This window comes from Ursus americanus, chromosome 17, assembly GCF_024610735.1.
Source record: "Ursus americanus isolate L20-20 chromosome 17, mUrsAme1.1.p, whole genome shotgun sequence".
In the NCBI taxonomy this organism is placed as follows: Eukaryota; Metazoa; Chordata; class Mammalia; order Carnivora; family Ursidae; genus Ursus; species Ursus americanus.
Window position 1 is genome coordinate 23,523,867 of NC_142143.1, and position 27,001 is coordinate 23,550,867.

The 27,001-nt window shown below is 37.9% G+C and overlaps 1 protein-coding gene across 1 annotated transcript in view; it reads right to left on the bottom strand.

Moving 5' to 3' along the window:
• The window catches only part of CFAP54 (cilia and flagella associated protein 54), a 287,356-nt gene that overhangs the window by 73,907 nt on the left and 186,448 nt on the right, over positions 1 to 27,001 (bottom strand). The window contains exons 48-56 of the mRNA XM_045779838.2: positions 25,177 to 25,230; positions 20,188 to 20,395; positions 17,796 to 17,875; positions 16,035 to 16,204; positions 8,535 to 8,640; positions 6,319 to 6,466; positions 5,328 to 5,485; positions 4,984 to 5,160; positions 4,756 to 4,882 (exon numbers count right to left, since the gene is read on the bottom strand). Of these exons, the coding sequence (XP_045635794.2) occupies positions 4,756 to 4,882; positions 4,984 to 5,160; positions 5,328 to 5,485; positions 6,319 to 6,466; positions 8,535 to 8,640; positions 16,035 to 16,204; positions 17,796 to 17,875; positions 20,188 to 20,395; positions 25,177 to 25,230 (1,228 nt within the window). The remainder of the gene's footprint in view (positions 1 to 4,755; positions 4,883 to 4,983; positions 5,161 to 5,327; positions 5,486 to 6,318; positions 6,467 to 8,534; positions 8,641 to 16,034; positions 16,205 to 17,795; positions 17,876 to 20,187; positions 20,396 to 25,176; positions 25,231 to 27,001) is intronic.

The following is a 27,001-nucleotide window of genomic DNA, read 5'->3' on the forward strand; positions in this document are numbered from 1 at the left end:
ACCAGACCTCTCTCACAGTCAGTTCTATTACAAACTCTGGGAGTCTTTACTTTTTAGCATCTAAGAAATATTTTCTTAAAACTCAATACCCAAATATTCCAATGAACTGTAACAGTAGCCCTTTGCAACTTTGATAAATTTTGACATTTTCTCATTTTTAAAATGAAGGATAATTTCTCAAGTCTCTTTCAGTTCTAAAATTTCATTATGTTCTACAAAACAACTGTGTTCCTAAAATGAGGTTGTTAGCAGGGAAACATCTGGAAGTTTTATGAAGTTTTATATTGTTCCCAATAAAAATTTGCATATATTAATAGGCAGTAATTTTGTTTCTACTCAGCTCTATTAGTGGTTGCTTGCTATGCATATTTTGTCATTGCAACTAGATGGCAAAAGCCATTTGGATAAGGGCCATGTGCTATACTTCTTGTGTGGTCCCATCATCACTTAACATAATGAAGGACTGTTGTATTGTTGAAGAGGCATTAGATTTAATCTGTGTGCCCTCACAGACAGACAGACAGATATCTATTTAGCATATGTTTTCTGAGTGCTGGATAAAATGGAGAGACTGGAAAAAAAAATGAGAAAAGAGAAAAATAAGAGCTCAGGTTTATTAGGTGCTTTCTACAATCCAGGTACCCGCCCCAGCACTTGAGCATTTTCTCATGTAATCCTCCCAACTCCGGCCGGATTTCATTAGTACACTCACTTTACATAGGAGAAAGCGGAGACACAATGAGATTTACACAAAGTAATTCACCCAAAGTCACTTGACTAGTAAGTAGCAGGGCTGTGATTAGAACCAAGGCAAGTCTGGCTCCAGGACCCACACTCTAAACTATGACAAGAGTCAGATCATGGAGCTCAGTGTTTAATGGGGAATGAGAATGGCCTGAGGGGCAATTAAAATACTGTGTGCTCAACTGTGTGACAGTGAAAGCACAGGGCGACTTGGTGGCAGGTTACAGGGGCCTTCCCCCAGACCCCAGAAAGGTCAGGGAAACCTTCCCAGAGAATGTGGCTGTTGGGGCTGGCAGCTGATGATTGCCTTGTCTTTTGATAATTTTTAAAAAGGAAAATGTTGGGATAAAGAGTAGAAGGCAGGGGGCGGAAATACTCATCAAGAGGAAAGTTGAACAGCACAGTAGAGAAATATAAGCAGAAAGGTAGTGTCGGATTGCGGAATGATCCAGCTGCTGGATCCCAGCTGAAGTGCTGGGTCTGAGCTGGTCACTGGTACAAGTCCCAACTTCCCCTGGGTCTTGAGTGTCTTCCTCTGAAAAATGAGGCAGTAGAACTAGAAAATATCTAACATCCCTTTGGGTTCTGAAATTTTTCAATTCCAAAATGCTATGCCCTACAAAGAGCTTTCAAGAAACTGAGAACTTTTTAAATTTTTAGTTGAGGAATAAAAGGAAGGAGGGTGGGAAAAGTGTATCTCTCCCTCTTTCTTTCTCTCTTATCCAGGGAGAATACGGAGCCCTGACTGGGGACAAGGCGGGTTGGTAGCACACTGCTGAGAAGATGGAGGTGAAGAAACTGAGCCTTGCTTCCAGGGTGCTCCGAGGCGAGCAATGAAGCCAGGCATGGACCAGTGAGAATCACTAGCACCTACAAAGCTGTTAGAACAAACTAGGTGCCCTTCTAACAAGGAACACACTCCATCCCACAACAAGCCAGTGAGATGGGTACTTTTCTTAACCACATTTTATGAGAGACGAAACTGAAGCACAGAGGAGTTAAAGTGACCTGCTCAAGGAAATCCTTCTCCAGAGTCCGTGCTCTTTACCCCAACAGTGACCAATTGTGAGTAGATCCCAGGCAAGGATATGCTAACATCATCTGTCCAATACAGCCTCATATTTCAACACAGCTCTTATATGTCTCACTTCTTGTTTCAAATTATACCACAGCTATTTATTAATATAAAACAATAACAAGTATCTTCATATAATTTAAGCAGGTATATATATATATACACACATACATATATATATACATACACACCATATATGAAATACATATTATATATAATAAAGTATTAATATATAATAAAAGTACTTGAATTGCTTTCTAGATTTTTGTGAAGATTAGGAACAGACTTGTTATAGAAGTTACCGACAGTTTTCTTTCTCTGTCCCCTAACTGGATAACAGGCTCTCTGAGGGCAGAGACGGTGACTGGCTCCCTCTTATATCCCCACTCCTCAGCATCATTCTTGCAACTTTCTTCACTCCTATTATACAATCAATCAGTAATCTACTTTTTCACCTTATGAGAAAGTTCAAGGTTTTGTCATCAAGGGGAAAAATAATCTCAAATAACCATGATGTTTATTTTTGGTTTTATAAAAACAATCTCAAAATGCCTTTTGCTGTCAGAGGCTTTCACAAAGAAAAAACAATTATTTAAGTGGCTCTATTCTTGTGATGCAATCTATATGCTCACTATAAAGGAAAACTGTCAAGAAAGCATCAAATCAGATGATTTTATGCTTCATAATATTGAAGTGCTCCTGTTTCCAATAAACATCAACTCTGTGAAAAAGAAGTTGTGAAACTGATGTTGTTTTGACAGAAAATCTGCTTTTGGTTTTGTTTTTTAAGTCTGTATTTAATATAATATAACAGAAAGCAAGCTGTTCTGCCTCAAGTGAGTCTAAAAAACGGCGGCACTATTGTCACTGAGTGGTGACACATCTTCAAGATTAGGAAGTCATGAAAGCAGGGAATACATTTGATTTAACACAGTCTGTACAATTTAACACAATCTGTGCTTTAAGCTCTTGTAGCAATCGAATATACTGATAATATAACAAATTGTGGACTAAAAATGCACAAAAATAGCTCTCATGGGATCAGATTGCTGGAAGGAATTCTAGAGGTCCTCTAGGCCAGCTGAATTTCATAAATAAGGAAACTCAACAATGTAGAGGTGATGCAATTTATCCAAAATAGCAAAATTCATATCTGATGATGATGATGACAGAGAATCATATAATAATAATCAATAATCATGATGGGGAGAAGCAGAAGGGACATTGGGGAGAAGATTCTGGACAGATGATGGTTTGACCACTGTTCCCCCCCTTCTCCATTCTAGTCCAACCATCAGCCTCTCCTGAGCTGAGCAGCTACTGGTACAGGAGGCAAATGGGTCCCAGGAGGTGAAGGGTAATGCTTTAAAATGTAGGTTTTATTATTGTTCACGTGTGATGAGGTCAACAGGCCCAGTGACAACTACCACTGAAAAGATAGTTTGCTACACTTCCACGAGGATGGGGCACATACCAACCACATACAAAAGCACAAAAGTCAAGAAGTAGAGGGAGCAAGGGGAAAATTGTGGACAAGAACTTTTATTTTAGATTTTGTAGGAAGGGAGAATTAGGTTAGGGTAAGCAGGCTAAGCAGATTTAGGATTGGCTAGTTTGAATAATTTCAATGGGCTCTGCTAGTAGTCTGATACCTGTCCCCAGGGTGATTAGGGCAGGAAAATTGTGGCTCAACGTTTCAGAGCTCAGCAAAGGACAATAAGGGAGCCCAATAAAGGTTCAGAGGATGGGCTCTGGAATAGTTTGCATGCTTACAGGACAGTGGTTTGCTAATCTCTAGGAATTTACTAGCTCTGGGAAGTCCTTCCCTGGTCAGCAGGGCCCCAGACATCAAAACATTAGAAATACAGAAATGGAAAAGGCATGATTAATATAGGTTAGAACAGAGAGCTACTACAAAATTTTCTGCTCTCTGAGCTGAACAAAAGCTGGGGAGCTAGAGGCAGGCAGCCTTGGGTCAAAGACCAGAGACGGTGTCCAAGAGAAAGCTTGAAACGATCTGTGAGCTCCTGGGGAGGACAGCACCAGTTGGTTCCACTTTGGTTCCCCAGGGCTGTACGCCTCCTGTTTCTTGCTCCGACAACTCCCATTAGGTGCACTTGCAGCCAGGCTACCCACCAATCTAGCCTTCACCCAGCAGCCAGAGTAATCTTCTGAAACATAAACCAACCCAGCTTACCTCCTCCCATGAGGCAGGCCCTAGTCCACTCTGATCAGGCTGCACTGGTTTCCCGCAGTTCTAGAATAGGTCAAGCTTGTCCAGACCTCAGAACCTACTCCCCCAAGGCTCTCTCTGCATCCACCGTGCACAACTAGTCACTTACAATTTAAGGTTTAGGGTTAAATACCATTTCCCCAGAGAGCTCTTCCCCAATGACTCTACTTAAATTGGCACCCCTCCCCTCATTATTCTTTATCAGAATTCATCACATCTTTCATAAAACAGACCACAATTTATAATTACATACCAATATATAATTCATTACCATACATAAGCTTTCTATATCCTCACTGATTTTCTGTCTGGTAGTTATCAAATCAGCATTTTATTTTATACAATATTTATCATATTAAATTTTATAAATGTTTATAAAATTTTAGAAATATTTTATAAATGTTAAAAGCTTTTATACAATATTTATAATATAGTATGCAGTTCTCCATATGGTTTCTTTACTTGCTTATTTCTGTCTCCCACACTAAGATCAGAGACTGTATCCATTTAATCTCCAGTAACTTCCCAGGACCTCACACAGAGTCTGGCACAGGATAAATAACCAAAAACTATTTGTTAAAATAAATAGAGCCTGGGTATTCATAAATATTGCCCCATTTGAATGCACTCTTATAACAACCTGCCTGAAAATAAAAATTTTTCATCAGTAACTTGAGTGTAATATATGTTTAAGTGTTCTTACCAATTCTCATTTTTGTTTTGGCCAATAACATGACATGAGGAAGATAGATATTTTTCAAAGGCTGTAACGGACTTGCATAGTCAGTGTTTGATAAAGGAAATTCAATCGTTTCTCCCAAAGTTAGCATCTGTAAAAGGAACACTGTAGTTAGTAACTAGCTAATGTGGTTTGGAATAAGAAGACAGATAAGTAAGTTTCCAAGTCTTGAGGACACAAAAGCATGCTCACCTGTTCAATAAGAATGTTGTGAGACTGAATCAACAGATGTAATTTTTCTGTTTTTAAAGGAGTTTCCTTGAATTTCTCAGCTTTTGTTAAATCATCCAGCAAAAGCATGCTTCTCACCAGGGTTAAATGAGATCGAGGAGAAATAAATTCATTTTCTTCAAGCAAATGTATTATCGCCTATTAAAATAAAATTATTCCTTTTGATAGTCCTGTTTCCAATTCACTGAAACAAGAGCTGGCCAAACCGTTATGCATTCAGCACCTAATGGAATTTAAAATTCTCTCCTTTTGCTCTAATCAGAATCAGCAGGTAAATATCAATGTGAAAGAGGTCTCCTTCCTACCTGAAGGTTGGTTATGATGTCTGCCTTTAGATGCTTTTCTTGTAGGCCAATGATTACAGCTTGCATCAAGAACTCAGCCTGTAGCTCCCTGTCGCCTGCACCTTGTGCCTCCTCGCACACTTCATTGATGAGGCTGACGTAATCGATCATATCGTTTTCTAAAGTGAATAAATGCAGTTATTCAAAATACCCTGGGAAAGTAAGAAATTACATATGCATAACACCCCCAATATTCATCACAGGAATATTGTGTAATATAGAACAACAGGAAGATACAAAGATGGAAAACAGACTCTACATGAAACATGAAAGATCAGTGTGTTGCCATTTGGGAGAAAGTACTTTAGGGTATTCCAGTGCTGCAAAAGTAATGATGCTACATGAAAAAAATTAATGTGGAAGATGGCTAGAGATGGGTGGATAGATAGATTTACAAATAGATTTATTTACAAATTTACAAATTATTAATCACTGTAGGAACTCACATATATATGTGCCAGGCTATGATCTAGAACTTTATAAATTTAACCCATTTAAGACTGACAATAACCCTATGAAGTAGTCCACTTTTACCAAGGGGGAAACAGAGGCACAGGGGGATTAAGAGACTTGGCCAAGATCACACAGGGAGAAAGTGGTAGACCAAATATTTGAACCCAGAGCGAGTACCTTGAGCCAGAATCTGTGCTCAGGCCCCTACACTACGCTGCCTCTCCCCTCGATGACAAGACCTGCACAGTAGTATTTTGAAATCTCCTTGCCTGTTCTGCATGCATCAGAAACATATATGCCATTTTCAGGGATACAAGGGACTACTGAAATGATTATTCTTGTTTAATGACATGAATTTTTTTATTCTGGAAACAGATCAAGCTATAAAGTTAGAAAATGTTAATGTTATAATAATAAAATGTATCTCAACAAAACCTCCCTTACCTGAGTGAAATTAATTTTTATGAAAATTTGGATTAAGAAAATAGGATGTTTGTACCTGTCACGATTCCAATGCCATGAATCTGTGCAACAAATGCAGTCACCAGTGCTAAGCGGCACCTCAACCAGAGATGAATGTTGAAATATTCTCGAGAATTCAGGGAAACAGGGTCTAAAAACTCATTATCATCTTTATTTTCAGTAGCCTAAACAATACGAAAATGATGGTTATCTTGCCATTTAATAACGTTAAAGTTCTAGCCTAATGTGAAATTTAAGTTAAGAGAAGCCTCTGATATCATTTAATACTACTAAATTTTTAATTTTGGAAACCTGTCTTGCACATTCTATAAACTGTAAAAAGTACACACAGAAAATAACTAAAATCATTCACAATCCCGCCATCCTCTATTAATATTTGGCATACCGATTTTCAACTTTTCTTTTTCTTTCTACACCCATTGTAGAAAATAGTTTTACACTCTGAATTTTTCATTGCAAATTATATTATCAGCTGTGTCTGTGTCTTCAAAAATTTTGTAAACATTATCTTAACGACCGAAAATAATAAATAACACTGGCTAATATTTATTGAGTACTTATTATGTTCCAGGTACTGTGCCAAATATTTTACACACATTATCGTATTTGATCCTCCCGAGAAGCCAAAAAGGAGTTCTTTTTATTTCTGTTTTAGAGATGCGAGAATGGAGACCTAGGAAAGTTAAATATTTGCTTAAATTCTACTATGTTTTGGTGGGATTCAAACTCCTGTCCTTCTGAATTTAGAGCCCCCAGTCTTTATCCACTGTGCCACACACTGCTGTATGCTGCTCACGTTCCAAATATGTATTATAATTGGTTTCCCATTTTCATTACTGTACTTTAGAAAAGGGTGGTCAATGTCCAGAGCTCCTGAGAGGGAAGGACAAAGGGAGGTTTTTCCAAGTGGGGGTGGGGGATCCATTTCAGACATTTGGAAACTTTAAAATCATCTAGAACAATGCCCATTTGTTCCAGGAATTTCCCGCTATGCATCTCTGACAGCTCCAACCAATCGGCAACACCTAATATCAAGGAGCAGCCATCAGGACCTGGGGGAGGCAGGAATGTGGAGAGACCGGTGGGAAGCAGCGTGGGAGGCATCAGTGAGCCGGTGCCAGGAACAGAGTTAAGAAGTGAACAGAAGCCTCCAGGCAGGACGGTGACTAGAATGGGCACACAAGTACTCGAGGAGTCTGGGATTTAGATTAGCAATACAGGACAAAATGCCTAACCGCGTACCTTATCTCTCAGCGCCTACAGTTCCTGTGACTATTGAAGAGCCATGGCACGTGTAATCTGAATCAGGATTTCTCAACCTCAGCACTATGGGTAGCCGTGAGGGCTGTCCTGGGCATCATGTGTTTAGTGGCATCCCTGACCTGCACGCACTAAATGCCAGGAGCACCCTCTCTGGTTGTAACCACCAAAATGTCTCCAGATGTTGCCAAATACCCCTGGGAGGCAAAATAACCCCCAACTGACAACCATTCCTCCAAGTCAATTTTTGAATTAGATTGCTTTTTAGCATTTTTATTGCTTTAAATATAGTAAGAAATGAGTTTCTATTTAGGATAATTAATTTTGCTTATTCGTAATGACACTAGATATTAGCAATTTTATTAGTAAAGCTTGAAATAATGAGCAAGGATTCTATGTGATGAATCTTTATGTTTTAATCCTAAACAACCCTTTATTATTAAATTACTTGGTCTTATCAAACTTCAATAAAATGTCAAAGAATTCGTGACACCAGTCGTCGAACAGATTTCAGAGCTTAAATGTGGAATAATCTACCTATGAGAAATCCAAGGTAGGAAATAATGCAGGTGTCATACTGGTGATGCTGAACTAATAAATTCAGAAGTGAAATGAAGAGCCAAATAAAGTGAGACAACTTTATTTGCTGAAGAAATCAGATCTAGAATACTGGAATGATGTATCTGGTGGGACCTTAGTGATTATTACATTCAATTCCATCAGTTCACAAATGAGATTAAAATGAAAAATTAAAATTTTTAGTTAAAAAATTTTAAAGTTTAAGGGACTTGCTCAAGTATACCACTAAATGAAGAGCATAAATGGGGCTTCAACACTTACCTTTTTACTCTGAATTCAATGTTTTTTCTACTTTATCCCTTTATTTCATCCAAATAATTATATAATTTCCTAGCATGCCAACAGTTATTATATAGTAAGTATTGTAAAGAGAAACATCAAATTCATACATACAGAAGCTCCTGGAGAGATGGAATTCTCTGTGTTATCTTGCACTCCCTTCTTTTTAAAAAGTTTTGAATCCTGGAGAAGTCTAAGCGTAGAAAATACTATTGCAGCACTAAAATAGAAAATATATTTTAAATCTCACTAGTACTGACAATCTCATTCATAAAATGAGCACATATGCATTTCATATGTATCACAGTGTGGTTCTCCAGCCTTTCAAGGTTCTAGAACTGTTACTTAAAGCTATACAGTTGGAAACTCTTACGCTAAATTGTTGCTTAATCAATGTCCAGCAGTACCAGAAGGCAGATGTACTAAATTAAGAAAACAGAAGCTAGGAGATAGGAGTTCTCCTGACTTCCTGTTGCTCTGTACATAAGTTTGTCTGAACTTTAAACCAAGTTATAACTGATATCACACTTCTTCAAAATAGCTTAATAATATATATTGAGAGACTTCTGCTTTTGAAAATCTATTCCAAAATGAAATCTAAGATGCAGAACAATCTGTATACCTGAAGATGCTTTGTAGTGTTATTTTATATCATGGAAAGACTGGGTGAAAGCCAAATGGACAATATGCCTATTCACCTTAGTCCCCACTTGAACAGTTAACGGACAATCACATTTAACAGGTGTTACGGATTGAACTGTGTCCTCTGGAAAGAAAGAAAGAAAGAAAGAAAGAAAGAAAGAAAGAAAGAAAGAAAGAAAGAAAGAAAGAAAGAAAGAGAGAAAAAGAGGGAAAGAGGGAAAGAGAGAAAGAAAAAGAGGGAAAGAGAGAAAGAGAGAAAGGGAGAGAGAAAGGGGGTACCTGGGTGGCTCAGTTGGTTAAGCATCTGACTCTTGATTTTGACTTAGGTCATGAACTCAGGGACTTACGACTGAGCCCCATGCTGGGCTTTGCACTCAGCGGGGAGTCTGCTTGAGATTCCCGCCCTCCCTCTCCCTATGCCCCTCCCCCCATTCAGGTGCACTCTCTCTCAAATAAATAAAGAAATAAAATCTTAGGGAAAAAAAAAAGGTATATTGATGTCCTAACCCTCAGTACCTCAGAATGGTGGTAATCTGAAATAAATTAAAATGAGGTCATTAGGGTGGACACTGTTCCAATATGACCACTGTATAAAAAGGGAAAATTTGGACAGAGAGACAGATATACACAGAGGGAAGGTGACATGAAGACACACAGGGGAAGACAGCCACATGACTGGAGTGGTGCCTTTACAAGGCAAGGAATGCCAAGGATTATGGGCAAACACCAGAAGGTACAAGAAGCAAGGAAAGGTTCTCCTCTAGAGCCTTCAGACAGAACATGGCCCTGCTGACACTTTGATTTTGAAACATGGACTCCAGGACCATGAGACAATAAAATTCTGTTGTTCGAAAGCACCCAGTTTTTGGTACTTTGTTCTGGGAGCCCTAGGAAACTGATAGAATATGTTAAAAGCAGATCCCCTGGCGTTTGCCTCGTCCACCAGAACCTGCCCCTCTTCCCTTGTCTTCCGTGCCAGAGGCCGAGAGCAGAGTCACCATTGCTTCCTCACTGACTCATGCTCTATGTTCAATCCGCCAACAAGTTCTGTCAGCTTCACCTTCAACATACGGGTACCAGCCAGCAGCTCCTCGCCTCCTCCAGTGCTGGTGCCATCATCCAAGCCACCATCATCTCCAGGCTGCACAAACGGGAGCCTCCTGACCAGCCTCCTGCTCTTGCTCTTGTCCCTGCAGCCCCGTTCTCCACACAGCGGCCACAGCAGCCTCATCAAGAGGTAAATCAGATCCTACCACCTCCCTCCACATACGTTCCAGAGGCCTCCTGTGTCCCTGGACTGTGGTCAGTACACTTCTTCCTATGGGTCAGTTACTGAGGTTTCTGGCCGAGTACCTGATCAGCTTCAGACGTGTCCATGGATGCTTGCGAGAAGGTACAGTCTCTGTTTATAGGCTCCCAGAGTGTGTACATATGCTCAACTTTTAAAATTATATTTTTAAACCCTCTTCTTTTTTGTCTACATGTTGTATGAAAGCTGAAAACATTGTGCTAACACACATACTCTGTCCACAGAGATTTTCTTTTTTTTGTTTCTCCACAAGCCTTTAAAAAAACAATAACTGGTATTTACTGAGTGTTTACCACCTGTCAGGTGCTGCTGTGTTAAGTGCTTTGTGTGAATTAATTTACTTAATCTCCACCACGAACCTACAAGGTAGATACTATTCTCATCATTACTTGATAGATCAGGAAATAGAGACAGAAAAGTTAAGTGACTTGCCTAAGACAACACAGCTAGAAAGAAGAGGCAGGATTAGAACCCAGGCAACTGGCCCCTGAGCCTGCACACTTAACTGCTGCCTGTCACGTGGCCTCTGTCTTTCCACAGTTCCGACAAATTTGGTTTTGTTTTGGATTAGTGTTACTCGGTGCCATGTTTAAGGTGGCTACATAGTCGTTGTCGGCTGCACCTTTTACCAACACAAAGACCCTCTCTGTCCACTTGAATGCCTTCCGCGTTGCATTCTACTTTGCAGATTTCCTGAAATGGAATCATTCTAAGGATTAAATGAGGTATTTATTTTTCTACTTGTTCAAAAATACATACTGAGTACCTCCCATGGGCAAGGAACAAATCTCAGGGCTGCGGATACAGTCGCTGTCCTCATGGAGTTGGCCTGGTAGGTGGGGTGTGCTCAGCAGACAGATGGTGCTCAGGGCACACTAGCTGTTCTCATTGCGTGTACTGAGTAGGCCAGGGCATACGGGGGGACCTACGCCAACTTTTCTTCTACGTTAGTAACTAGAACATAAAGCTTCCTGCGATTACTGAATTTTAAATTCCCAAGACTCTTCTGAGTCATTAAAATGGTTTAGATATTTGTAGGATATTTTCTAAGGTATAATTTGTGATTATATAACCATACTGGTTTTTATTTAAAATAAAACCAAACGAACAAGCAAGAAAACAACAAAAGACATGAAGTGGATTGAGTACGTATACAGGAGTGCAATTTCCTCTCCCTGACACCCTTCCCCACGCAAGGGTACACACCAGTTTTGAAGGCCCCTTGTTTCCTGAGCGGCTTCCGAGGCGAGCACAGGATGGTTCCGAGAGAGCCTGGGAAGAAGGAAGTGGTGCGCACCCCATCCTTCTGATTCTGAAGGCTAAATTCTGACTTCAAGAGAAATGAGGTATGAAGTTTGGAATCTTGCTAACCCAAAAACTTAATGAATAAAATATAAACATGCTAGTATGTCCTAATCCTCCTGGTGCCATGTAGGTGCGCAATGGAAAATTTCTAGTTTCTGCTCTCCACCAGAGAGACAGAAAGTGTGGGAGGATTACTCACTATAAACACTCTAAAATCCCCAAGGAAGGAGGTTTCATTCTGACACAAAATTAAAAGGCTCAAATGTCATCCCATTTAGACAATAAATTAAATATAAAGGAGAACAGAAAGGAACTTATGAAAAAAAAAAAAAAGGACTCAGAGAGAGACATCCCTAAAAGAAGTAGAAATGCAGTTGGAATAACTTTGATCCCATTTATTTCTTATTAACATTCATGACAAAAATGGTCAGTTTGTTCTCATAAAATCCATGCAGCTCACTCTACCTGTCACCCTAGGGAATGTGCCTTTCAATTTCCTTGACACATAATTTTATTAGAAGTATCATAAAATGTCAAGCTAACCATCATTTGGGAAAGGGACTGTCCAACACTCTCAGCAGCGCCCAAACAGAAGCTCGTGGGGGGTAAAGTTCACATAAGAAAAACTCATTCATCTTGACAGTAGGCTTCCCCAAATGACAACTCCACTGCAAAAAGGCAATAACATCAAAGTTTTTGCAGGTTTTGTCCCAGGGGCCAGGTCCATGTATTTAAAATAGGAGCGATTCTGATATACTCGCACATTATTTGCATATGTCTATCTGGTTTTCAAATTAAAGTTCTATGATGACATTCCTGTCTGTGGCCATTTTGTAATTTTTAGTTTCTTGTTTCCTTCTTGTTTCCTAAAAAAAAAAACAAAATCACTGTCTTCCATGGGTGTAAGGCGTGTGGAAGGCTGGGGGAGGAATGAAGGTAAATAACAAGAAATATTTTCTAGGGCTGCTGTTGCTCTCTAAAATAGTTTGGAAAAAAGAGTTCAATATCCTTCTATAGGAAATCATATAGTCATATATTTTATATAGAAAGAGGGAGACAACGTATTCCTATATATATACAAATCATATATTTTCTATTAAGAAATTACCTAGTAAAAGTTCCTTCTCTTCAAACTTCAAAAGGGAAAAATGGTACATTATTATGCTAAGCCCATTTACCATGAATCAGCTATCACTGTATTCTTAAGGATAGCTACAAATGTAACAATACTCTAAATCAGTGTGTCTCAAGCTTTTTTGTTTATCTTGGTACTCATTTCTACCCTTAAAAATTATTGAGAATCCCCAGAGTTCCATCAATATTTACCATCTTAGAACTTTAACTTCATTACTATTTATTAATTCATTTTAAAATAAAAACAATAAACCCATTACATGTTCACACCAATAATGCATTTTTATGAAAACATCTATATTTCCCAAAACAACAACAAAACTAGTGAGAAGAATGCCATTATTTTGCATTTTTGCAAATCTCTTTAATGTCTGGCTTAATAAGAGAAAATCTATTTAACAGAAGACTTTCATATCTGCTTCTACAATCTGTTGTGACATATTGTTTTGACTGAAGTATATGAAGAAGACTAGGCCTCACAGAGATAGCTGTTGGAAATAGGAAGAGTATTTTCATATCCTTTTAAAATAATTATGAGTACTCTTCTTTGATACTATTCCAAAATGTGACAAGTGATAGTTTCTTAAAAGTTTCTTGCAATGTGAAAGTTAATACTAAACACTGATGAAATTTCCTCCTCTGTTACATTATAAACTATTGGTCTATCTTGTCAACCAGGATTTTGGAACATTATCCATTGGTGATTTGGAAAATATTAACTCCCTGAGTTACGCAAATCCCCCTAATGTTGAAACATTTCTTTACACAATGTTTTAAAATGATGCTTGTTAATATTAATTACCACAAATCTCATCAGAACAATATAAGCATTAGAAAACCGTCAAGCTCATGGTGATAAATAGAAATTCTCCAAAATTCTCATTTCCCTATAAAAGTTCAGATTTTATCATTAGCAACAAATACTATTTGTTGTTTTCCTAGAAATGGCATTTTCATTTTGCTCATTTTCAGTAAAATGCCTGTCAAATACCCAAGTCTGAAAAATCGGTTTGTCAGTTGCTTTTTCAAATAAAAACAGTGTTCCATGAAACAAACTGCTTGTTCAGCTCTCATTTCAATCACGTATGTGTTCTTCCCCAAGACAACCACCAGACTTTGATATGCAGCAAAGATGCTTTAGGTGTTATTTCCCATTTAATATTTCCACAGGATATTAAAAATATATTCCAGGATAGGGATTTATACACGTAACAGATTCTACTGGTTCATCAAAGGCATTCTTAAGTGAAACTAGGCTTTTTTCTTTTTAAGTAGGTTCTATGCCCAGTGTGGAGCCCACTGCGGGGCTTGAACTCATGACCCTGAGCTCAAGCCCTGAGGTGAGATCAAGAGTTGGATGCTAACTGACTGCGCCACCCAGGTGCCCCTGGGCTTTTTTTTTTTTTTTTTTCAATTGCAAGTGTGCGGCAGTAAAGAATGCACTGCCCACGAGTACGGTTTGGTGCCACTGCTGTGATTCACAGTGAGAGGCCAGAAGTTTTACTACTGTTGCTCTTTGCAGCATCAGTGCAAATAACAACACAATGAAGGTGGTGAATGACATCTTACTTTTGTTATCAAAATAGTTCTGACCTTACAGTCCCCCTGAAAGGGTCTTGGAGACACCCCTAGAAATCTGCAGACCACATTTTGAGAGTCACTGCTCCAAAATGGACTGCATGGATTTTCATCACTGTTTAGAAACCACAAAAATTATAAATGTCCAAAAATCTACACTGCTGTAGCATAAAATCAAACTTAGATGTGGTTAATCATGGGATGGCCTTTGGTCAAGGCTCACACTGATGAGATGGTTGTATGTTTCTAATCAAAGCAAAGTGAGATTTCTGCTGAATTGGTTTCCCCTTTGCAAAAGCCACTGGTAGGCTTCTCCTTTTTCTCACAAAGAAAGCAGCTGGGCTTTCTTATCTGCCTGTCCAGGTGTGGGACAGAAGGGGGAGTGGTGGTGCTTGAAAGCTGTCAGCCATTAAACATCAAATTGGAGTCATATTCTTTATTATAACCACACGATTTTAAAATGATAGTTCCTCCTCCTCCCCCTGTCTCTACTCTGATATCTCTGTATCACGTATCATTTTTTACCACACTATATAATTTACTTACTTATTATGTTCATAGTTTACTGTCAGCCTTTATTACCTCCTATAAACTCCATGAGGGTAAGACTGTTTTCAATATATTTTTTTAAAGATTTTATTTATTTATTTGACAGAGAGAGACAGCGAGAGAGGGAACACAAGCAAGGGGAGTGGGAGAGGGAGAAATAGGCTTCCCACCAAGCAGAGAGCCCGATGCGGGGCTTGATCCCAGGACCCTGAGATCATGAACTGAGCTGAAGGCAGACACTTAATGGCTGAGCCACCCAGGTGCCCCTGTTTTCAATATTGTTAAATATTTTGTCTATATGGTATACATCCAGTATTGGGATATTGATATATCTCAAGAACTTAGAACAGTGACTAGCGTATTGTAGGTCCCCCAAATTATTTTTTTGAATGAATTAATGAATGGTAAGATAATAAACTTGTGCATTATTCAAAGAATCATTACTAAAATGTCAGAGAGCCGTATGAGTATCTGCCACAACTGATATAAGAAATTCTTGAAAACATACATCTATATTTTTTTATTATCCCAATTAATTGTTTATGTATCTTTCAGCACTGGATACAGGAACTATATTCTATTCACCTCTGTGTCCTCAAGATCTAGATCAGAGCCTAACAATGAAGTAGTTAACGGATACTGGTTGGGTAACTGAATGAATCAATGAACAAGTCAAATGAAAGATCTCACACTAACAATTGCATAACATTTAAATAATCATCCACCCAAAACTGCTTCTTAAATGGTTCAGCAAAACATAGTTCAGAAAATGTTACTTTTTAATAATAGAGCTTGTTTTTAATATTAACTATACTGGAGTTAAAATTAAAAAATAAAAATTAAATACAAAAATAAATAAAATTAAAAAGCAAAGCTCTTCATTCTTTATATAAAACATCCTAGCTGTATGCTTTAATAAAGCAATCATTTTGTTTAGAACTGTAGTTTTAAGTGTAATAATATATGAAAACTCCCCTGAAAAATAAAACACAAGTAGGCTCTATTAATATTGGAATTTATAAAACTCACCTAAAATTTGGGTATATTTGACAAATTAGGGTGAGGAAGAAATTCTCTTCTGTGCTTGAGAGACTCACCTGTATGCCGCCCGGTGTCTCTGCAGGGCGATCGCAGCCAGCTGCAACCTGGCCTCCACCACAATTTCCAGCTCGCCAGCAGAACACTGAGAGAGGCTCCTGTGGCCTGGATGCTCCATCTCTGACACAAGGAGGTTTAGCCTGTCCTCAGCTTCTGTCAGTAAAATTGACTAAAGAAAGAACACCACATATCATATAAGTTCAGAAACAATACAAGTACTATCGCATTCTTATTCATCCAGGTGGTTTTCACGTACTGAGAAAAGTAACAATAAATGGAAGACCAGGTAGGAAATTTGAACCTAATCATCAGAGAAGAGTGCTCAACAAACAGGAAAAAGGCAACAGGAAATAAAAAGGAGAGTAATGGCAAGTGTAAGCATGTATAACAGTTACCCTTTATTGTATGCATACCCAATGCTCATTACTCACAGTACTTAAACTCTTCTATAAAGTGGCTGCAAATACTGAATTAGCAAATACTGAAGTATTGCTCCTAGAGGAAATACAGGGGTAGGTTCCTGTGGGCCTTGGGTCACAACATTTTTGCCAACTGATCTGCACATAACTTTATTTAATGTGTGTTTATATTTAAGGACACATGATTTAATATATACCGTAAATTCACTAACCTTGAGCTCACAGCTAACAGCTCTAAAACTCATGCCTGACTGAAGCTTGTCTAACACATTTATTTTCTTCATAAAGCACATCACAGCCGTCTTACATTTAGGAATACTAAACAGCATTTCAGCACTACACTTGGGGAGCATTTCAAATAGTGAAATCACCAACAAAAAGCACAAAAATGCAAAAAAAAAAAAAAGTGGCAATATAAAAGACCACGGAAAGGACACTTGTTTACAGAATGAGGGTAGAAACAAAGACAGCATTGCCTTGTCCAACTCAGCTGGGAATGTGGGCAACTCAAATTTTTCTGTGCTCGTCAATGTTGACAAAGGACCACAAATGAGCCATGAGTATCAATTTTGGAGTTATGAGTAAATTTTAGCAGATAGGCAAATTAGCAAATACTGATTCTGTGAATAATGAGGATTGACTGTATTTCAAGTTAAACTATGGTCACCTAACTGGTAATGTGACGATAATGAGATTTTACAATAGACAAATCAATAGTAAATAGCAGCCTGGCATGGCAGAGGAAAATGGGACCAGCCAATCTTTCAAGAAACAGGTCTCTAAAAACTTGTTTGTACAGAGCTGTAAATATTATATAAGTACTACGTCAGCTTAATATAATGGTTAAGAACATACCTGTATTTTATTAGTTGCATGGCTTTAGTGAATTTTTTTCTAAGCCTCAATTTTCTCATGGTTCAGCACAACATAGTTCAAAAATGATTAATACCTACATCACAGAGTTGTAAAAATTAATCACGCAAAATGCCTGTCATGTAGTAAGCACTGAGTAAATGCTAACTGTTTTGTGTTGCTGTCGTCATCACTATTATTATTAGGAAATGAGAAACAGGGCTTGGAATACTCAAATCCCATCAAATAATGAATCATATTTTCCACAGTGCCTTAATCAGGTTGTAAAGTCAAAGTCTGACAACCTCTGGGCATTTAAATTTCTCATGAGGAGTAGACTCCATCTCTGGCCTCAATCCGTGCTTATGCAAGAAAAGCTACTCGGTCTCCCAAAAGCAAACACAACCCTGAAAGCGAGCCTGTCCAGGGCCTAATAGTGGACATTTTGGTAACCAAGTTAGTATGATTTGAAAAAATTTCCAAACTTACCTTCACTGTGCTTAAAGTGAAGTCATCTTTCATTTTTGCAAACTGACCAATTAAGATTCCATCATCCTTTAAACACAGCTCTGTAAGACACAAAATTTTGGAAGAACTAAGGATATCTGTGGTTAGCTTAAATAGTAATTCTAGTTTATAAAACTCATCATTGGTTGGGAAACCATCCATAAATTTCATATTTTAAAAAACCCACAATGATAATTAGAAACACTATTCTATCAAATGGTCCCTAAATATCACATATTCAAAGACTGAGGATGATTTTTACAACAAATCAGACAATTCTGAAAGGATCTTTAGGATGCTTGGTGATGTTCTTTAAATTATTGGCTACAATATAGAGTAGTGGTTCCTCCCCTAGGATCACAAGATCCCTTCAGGTCCCTAGAGTATTTTGGTCCTTCCAGATATTTACAACATTTCAATAAGATCTCCCTGGAAATGTCAGTTCTACTGGTTTGCATAAGCCTCTCATACTAAGAGCAGAGAGTGAGACCATTTGGAATAGCACAATTTATAATTCCCAAGTATCTCAAAATACCTACCCACAATCTGAAGGTTGTCCTTATTCTGAGCCAGGGAGAACTGAGATAATTTAGATCACAGACTCTGCCTGCTTTAGTAAACCTGACTTCTAGGCTACAGAAGAGAGAGAGAGAAAAACAAAACAAAACAAAACACCCCATGACTGGGAATTACTGCAAGGGGGAAGAAGTCTAAAATAACATGGAATTGAATATACTTTCCTTCCCCTCTTCTTCCAACTCCTAACTATCTGGCTCTTCTCCTAAATTAGGGGGCTCTGGAGTGAGAGGTCAGCTGAGTATGAAAGAGAGCTTAAGGGGCGCCTGGGTGGCGCAGTCATTAAGCATCTGCCTTCGGCTCAGGGAGTGATCCCAGGGTTCTGGGATCGAAACCCACATCAGGCTCTTCCACTGGGAGCCTGCTTCTTCCTCTCCCACTCCCCCTGCTGGTGCTCCCTCTCTGGCTGGCTGTCTCTGTCAAATAAATAAATAAAATCTTTAAAAAAAAAAAAAAAAAGAAAGAAAAGAAAGAGGGCTTAAGAATTGGGAAAGGCCCAGTAGAAAGATCTGGGGCTGGGTTTTCTTCCCTAAGGGAGAAACTAAAGGAGAGACAGAAAAATAAATAAATAAAGAAATGCCTAGAGACTGGTATTGAAGAACTCTGGGAGATGTATCTGAACATGAGAGATGCTAGGAAGGGTTTGATCTACACTTTCCTCCTGCTCTCTCTGCCTCTGAGTGACCCTGGTGCTTCTCTGCATGCCCCTCCCAGGTAGTAACCTGCCCCTCCTCTTGGAGGGTTAAATAACAAACTATGTTTTTCGTGGTCACCATCTCCTGATCTGTTGGCCTCATCATACCCGAATAATAATAACAGTTACATTTTAAAACAGAGCCAATATTACTCCAATAACCAAACTGGACAAAGATACCACAAGAAATGAAAACTACAGACCAATATCTATTATGAATAAGGATGTAAAACTCTTCAACAAAATACTAGCAAACTGAATCCAGCAACGCATAAAAAGAACTTACACACCATGACTAAATGGGAGTTAGTCCAAGAATGCAAAGTTGGTTTAACCACTCAAAAATCAATTACTTTACTACACCATATCAATAGAATTAAAAAAACAAACAAACATGGAATCGTCTTAATAGATGCAGGAAAAGCACTTAATAAAATCCAGCACCCTTTTAAAATAAAATCATTCAGCAAACCAGGAATAAAAAAAAAAATCCCCCTGCCTGATAAAGAATATCTATAAAAAACCAACAGTTAACACCATACCTAATGGTGAAAACCAAACTATTCTTAGGGCAACATCCAATACAGTTGAAAAATACATATACACTATGACCTATAAATCCCATCCATGGGTATCTTATCCCACAGAAACATACACTATATGATATGGATATGTAGCACTTCAGCATAGTTCCCCAAAGACAAAGTGAAAGCACATCAACTGTGGGATGGTTGAATAAGCCATGAGATAGTCACAGCACATAATACTAGACAACCAGAAAAGCAGGACAAACAAAGCAGTTGACTTAAAGTGGTTTTAGTGAAGTTTTTCTGGATAAGAAACACAAGATGCAGAAAAATGTAAAATATATCATTTTATAAATAAATGACAAATCCTATTTTGCACATATATATTTATATGTATATGAATACTGATATATGAATGGATATGGCTATGCATATACCTAACATATGTGTGTCATTGAGATTAGAGAAAAATATGGAAGAATATATACTAGACTATTCATATGGATTATTGGGAGTGGAGTGGGAATAGCTGGGGAAAGAGAAAGAAAAACAAGCAAAAAATAAAACAAAAGATTACCTTTCAAGTTTGGAAGGTTTGCTCTACTCTTCTCAGAAGTAAATCCATGGTAGGTTGTTTTCATTGAATTATCTGGGACACAATTTATTGTTGCAGCCACACTTATTAAAAAGTATGCTTTAACAAAAGAAAACTTATTTAAGAGATGTTGTTGGCCAACTGTAGCTAGAATTAGAGGCAATCCTTTACTTATTAATTCATCAAGTGCCTAAAAAAATGAAACAAAGAGGAAAACAAGGCAAATCAGTAAAATACTGTTTTCAGGTAATATTAGTTTTCATCCCCTTTTGCATCCCTTATTTGTTGTTAGATGATGGAATACAGGATAGACACGAGGTACCATAAATGGCAGGTCTATCGCAAGAGATGTGGAATGTCAGAACTACCCCAGCAGTTCTAAGTGCTTCTGCCATTCCCTACCAGTTTGTGACTGTGCCTCATGAACCCAGCCCTGGCACACAATGAGTGAACCTGGTGCTGAGAGCAAGGGAGGGAACATCTTATCAAAATAAAGAACCCACAAAAGCTCATCAGCCATGCACACCCAGCTGTCCTACTTTCACATGAGTAAATTAGAGGTACTAGGACAGGAACAGGGGAAGAATGGGTAGACAAGCATGCTCCTTACCCAGCTTAGATTTGGAGCTCAATCGTTATAACTCCACCTTGTGTACACACTATCAACTCCCTGGTCCCTCTCCTGTGCATACACACTTTCTTGGCAAAACAGCCATGGTAAAATCCAACACTGGACCTTCTTGAGGTGTACACCGTACAGCTGAAGAAGGCTTGAGAAAGCTGAAGAAAAGCATGCAGTCAGGCTAAGCCATCCCACTTTAAGATCCTGACCAAATCTCAGTGCACCTGGTCATCATCCTACATTTTTCCAGTCCATTCATTCTCCCTCTCTCCTAGACAAGCATTTCATGCTCTTTGTTTCTAAATTCTGACCCTTCCTCCGCATGCTCTTCCCAGCTAATGACCTTGCTTCTTCTACTTAAAAGAGAAAACTGAAGCAGTCAGAGTAGTGTCCATAGATCCTAAAGCTCCATTCTCCCACCCACCCAAGCATCTGCCCCACCACCCTGCCTCCCTTCCTGTCACTTACGCCATTGATCCTCTCCCCACTGGTCTACTCAGCCATTCTCTCCTACATCATAAATGTCCCCTTGCTGCAGACATTCTCATCAGCACATAGCCATGCTGTCTTCTCTTTCATCTTAAAAAAACAAAAACTATCTATACCTTGACTCTCTTTTCCAACTACTACCCAAATTCTCACTTCCCTTTATAGCAATGATCTAAAGAGTTGTCAATTCCAATTTCTCTCCTTTCCTACACTGAAACCCTTTGGTCAAGGTCACCAGTGGCCTATACTTACCTTAAATCAGTGTTCAATTCTTAGTCCTCATATGCCATGTTACTTTTAATCTAAGACATCATTATCTTATATGCCAATTAAACCATCACATGTCCTCAACTATAAAATGCATTCTAATTTCAGAGCTATTAAATGTGAAAAAAGATGCATGTTTAAGACTCAGTGAGTTATGGTGCTTGATTCATCTGTAAAATATGGTGCTATTAATCAATTCCTCTTTTGAAAATGTTTCTCTTAGCTTTCAAGTCATCACATTCTCTTGGTTTCTTCCCTAACCTGTCAGTCATTCCTTTTCTGTCTTTGCTGCTTCCTCTTCTTCTCCTATATTTTTAACACCAGAGTGTCCCAGGGCTTGGTCCTCTTCCCTCTCCTTACTCCCTCCTCTTAGATGATCTCTTTTTTTTTCCCCCTTAGATGATCTTAAACAGGCTCAGGTTTTAATTTCATCTAAAGGCTAATGAAATCCTGAGTTTTTCTTTCCAGCTCCAATCTCTCTTCTAAAGTCAAATCAACTTCTGACTCAAATAGTCCACTTGGATATCTAAGAGATATCTCAAACTGAAAATGTCCAAAACTATATTCCTAGCCTCCTCACAACCACACACACACACACACACACACACACACACACACACACACACTAAAATATAAGCTCTATGAGGGCTGGGAATTTGTCTGTATTGTTCATTGACTGATGTGTTTGATTGACAGCACTGGAACAGTACCTAGCACACAGTAGGTTCAACAGATCAGCTAAAAAGATCCCTCTAAACAGGTAGATCAGGCCACGCCTCTGCTCTAAACCTTCCAGTGTTTCCTCATGCTGTTCAGAAGAAGAACCTAAGTTACAAGACCCTACAAGTCTCTTCTCCAACTGTCCCCGTTACCTCTCTGACTGTCTCCTACCACCTTCGCATCACTCACAGGGCTCTCAGCCATGCTAAGATGCCCCTCACCAAGCTAGGTAATCCTGCCCCTAAGGCCTTTGCACTCACTGCCCTCTCTTCCAAGATGGTTCCTAAATTCCCCGATTTCCTAAACTTGCACCTTTACCTGTTCACAAATGCCACGTCAGTGAAGACTAACCTGACTACCCCACTTAAAATTATGTGCTGCTGGGTTTATTTTCTCCCTTAGCATGGTTCACCTTCTAACTTACTACATAATTTACTTAATTATAATATTTATTTATAGATCATGCTTATTATCAGTTTTTCCCACTAAAATTTAAGCTCCCTGAGGGCTTGGAGTTTGTCTGTTGCTGACTGACTGATTATTTCTTTGACAGCACCAAAATAGTGTCTTACACACAATATGCTTTTATCAAATATTTGTTGAATTAACAACATTTGTTAATTAGTGATTTCAGATGTTGGGGCTGTCTATTCTAGAAGAGAGGGAAACTATTTGTCTTATGTGAATTAAAAAAGAAAAGTCTCGTTGTTTGGGAGAGTTTGAGGCAATATTGGCGTGGATAGGTCTATTGCTGTTGTCCATTCTCTATTCTCTTCTGAAGGATGAAAATCAGTACACACAGAAAACCCAGACATGGAACAGCACTAAGTCTGAGCAGACAACACACCGCATACTAGGAAAATGGCTGACGTTCTTTATCAGGGGAAGAAACTTCAGATTGGTTGGGGGTGTAAGGGGAGGGGAGAAGGTTTCTCTTCTCTTTTTTCTCCCTAGCAAACAGTGTCTTAATGAGCCTTGACAATTACACACACACACTTGAGGATCAAAAGAAGATTAATTAGTAATGCTATTTAACACTCATTTCTCTCCCTCTATACAGAAAACATAAAGTGTAATCTGAAGAGTCTTAAGCAGACCAACAGTTCTGTTTTAATTAATTAGCTAATAGAAATCAGCTTTCCATTATACTGTCAGTCTCTTTTTGTTTAAAAAGAAATGATCGGGCAGACATTCTTTTTATACCCAAAAACACTCCTTAAAAAAGTGCTTTTAGGATGCCCTGGAATTTATGCCTGGAAAGAAATAAATATTCTTAACCATCCGAAGGTCTTGGAACACTGAAACAAAATATGAATATGTATGCGTATCTTCCTAATACTGACTCTTTCATTTCAGGCAACTTGCTTATAAATCAAAACAAATTTTAAGGCCAAACAATGAATCATCTGAAGCTTAATTAAAAGTGAAGTTTGTGGAATAACATGAACAATAATGGAAAAGTAGTAAGATTACATTTAATAAAAGGTGGCTATAATGCCTATCAAAATTATGGAAGACAAAGCTAAGGCAATATTGAGAAATGTTTCTCAAAATTATTTAATAAAAATAGCTTACTTAATGAAACAGAATGCTGTTTCCTAGCATTTAAAAAAAATTAAAACTATGTGCACTTGTCTTTCTACATTGACTAACACCTGGTTGTGTGAACACCTTACCTGTCTGCAACCCCTTAACAATGGTTGCACTACCACTTGTCTGCTGTAACACTTTTAGTGGACAGACTGACAAGACTCCTAAGATTTAAAAAAAATGATTTCAAGACACTTAAACGCTGCACGACGTGGATGGAGCTAGAGAGTATTATGCTAAGGGAAAGAAGTCAGCAAAAGACAAATGCCATATGATTTCACTCATATGTGGGATTTAAGAAACAAAACAGATGAACATAGGGGGGAAAAAAGAGAAAGAGGTGAACCACAAAACAGACTCTTAACTATAGAGAACACACTGAGGGTTGCTGGAGAGGAGATGGGGTGGGGGATGGGGTAAATGGGTGACGGGGATTAAGGAGGACACTTGTGATGAGCACTGGGTGTTATATGTAAGTGATGAATCACTAAATTCTACTCCAGAAATTAATATTACACTATATGTTAACTAACTAGAATTTATATAAAAACTTGAAACAAAAAAGATATTTAAATGCTACTAGGTTATCAAAAGCTTAAATCCCAATCGTTCAAGTACTAACAAAAACAAACATGTTGAGATGGGCAGAATTGTCCTCTCTATGTAAAGAACACTGGGATGTTAGAGGAGTTTCTTATGAAAATGTCATATAAAAACCTTCCATTAGCTAGCACTACAGTGGTAAGCAAATTGCAGTGTGAAAATGTATCAAACCATTCAAACACCTTAAATTTACACAATGTTATATGTCAATTATGTCTCAATAAAAAATTTTTATTTTTATAAGTTTTTTTATTTTTAATAAAGGAAAAAAAAAAACCACTGGCTGAGAGGCAGTCTGTGAGTAAAAGCAGTATTGAACAAGTGAGCTAATAGCAAAACACACAAATCCTTTTCTTAAGTCACCCATTCTCGTCTAGGTAAACAAAATGATTATTAAAATTAGGTACTTGACATGGCTAGATAAAGAAAATGAATACACACTTATAATTGAAAAATTTACCAGGAACAACTGATATTTGCCCAATTTGAAAACCAGATCAATTTGGTCTAGTCCTACCTCGGGCCTCAGCATTTGGAGATAAAACCCCATTATTAGAAACAGAAGAGCATATTACATAGGAGATTTTAAAAAACAAGGGTTACACCCACCAAATAGATTGAAATGACTCAAAATTATCTTTCCTAAATATCCAACATTTATAAAATATTGTTATCCTTACCTGCATATTTTCTTTACTGGTAAGAGGTTTTCCTGAGTCAAATGATTGAAACATCTGTCAATATACAAAACATAAACATTAGAAACAAAAATACTATTTTTATATGAAACTGTTAATGTGTTCTAAAAGTATTTTAAATATAATTTTTATTGTAAAAGTAATAGATGCTCTAGTCAGAAAGCAAGTATAGAATAAAGAAGAAAGTAAAAACTACACATAAGTCAACATTTTTAGGTTGTCAATGTGAATATTTTGATGTCTTTACTACCAATTTCTTTTTGATGTACTCTAAATTTTTATATGTATGTATCTGTATTCCTCTTCATTAAACATTATATCATAATCATTTTTCCATGCCATTAAGTCATTTGTAAACCTCAGTTTTATAGCTAGGTAATGTTCTATCCCTATGAATGAAGCATAATAACTTAACTCCTTTCCTTTTGTTAAACATCGAGGGGGAATAATTCCCACTCTCAACTCCCCAGTCAGCCCTAGTTTAAATAACACAGGTGGCTATTTTATCTGTATTTCTGATTATCCTCTTTAGATAGATTCCTGGGAGCAGAATTCCTGGTTACAAGAGTATTAGCACTGAGTATTAGCACTTAGAAGAATCTTTGCCAGTTTGAGGTAAAATCATATTATTCTTCAGAGTAACTCTTTTTGTGGTTCTTTTCCTTTGTTGTGAAAGACCTGTTATATGTTTGGTTTTAAATACAATGTTAAACTGGGGATGTACTGTATGGTGACTAACATAATATAATAAAAAATCATTAAAAAATAAAATAAAATAAAATAAATAAATACAATGTTACATTAGGAAACATTCCATTTGTTTGCCATAGGAGATGTATCGTCATATAGGGTGCATTCCTTTTCGTACAGAAGGCCCTTTTTCGAAGATGTCAATACTGATGCCCCACCCATAACCCCTCAGTCACCTGGAAGTCACCAGCAGCTTCTGTGGATAGGTTATTCACATATGGACGGTATCCTACTTCAAGTACATGTATGTCTTTGCTTGAGGGCATTCTGTGGCCACAGAGTGTTCAAGAGAGGCTGTAAGTGCAGGGAGCAACCCATTCCAATAAGCACAAGATTGTTCTCCCTGGTCTCTCTGAGGGCCTCGTTGCGCACGCAGGGACCTCATTAATATTGAGATGGTTCTCCTCCCTCCCTATCTGACTTTCCCACACACTCACCATTCTCCTTGGAATCACCTCTCAAATATACTACTTGCTCCCAATTCCTTGCCTTAGGAGCTGAGGGATTTGAGGGACCCCTAAACCAAGACATTATATATAGCTCTTACTGGAATAAAGTGTTGCTAAGTGTTAAAACTTTTTCTCCTTTTTTGATGATATTCTGTATCCTCCCTAATCCATTGAAAAGCAAATAACTGAATCCAGGGGAAGACCTTTGGTGATACAATTGGAAGAGAGTTGATGATGGGACTTTAGATTAAGTGATAAGAGCAAAATCCCAACACAAGTATCATGTTAAAAGATAGAGTTTCTTTAAAAGCCTGTGAAAAGTCCAATAGTAATCTGTAAGACTTTTTCAGTTACTTCTTTACAACTAAAATCTAATTAATCCTTTCTTTAAACAACTAGCCCCCAGCCTAATGACATTGGCACCTATTTTAATTATAAACCCTGAACGCATTTCCTCTTTTAATTACACTTTTTAAATTCCCATTTGAAGCTGAAAAGCTTCAAATTAACTTTGAGAATACAAAATTTAAAGTCACAATCTAATGAAAGACAATTCACCCACACTTTTCTCTTATGAAAACTGGTTAATAAAAATGAAGTTTGGAATT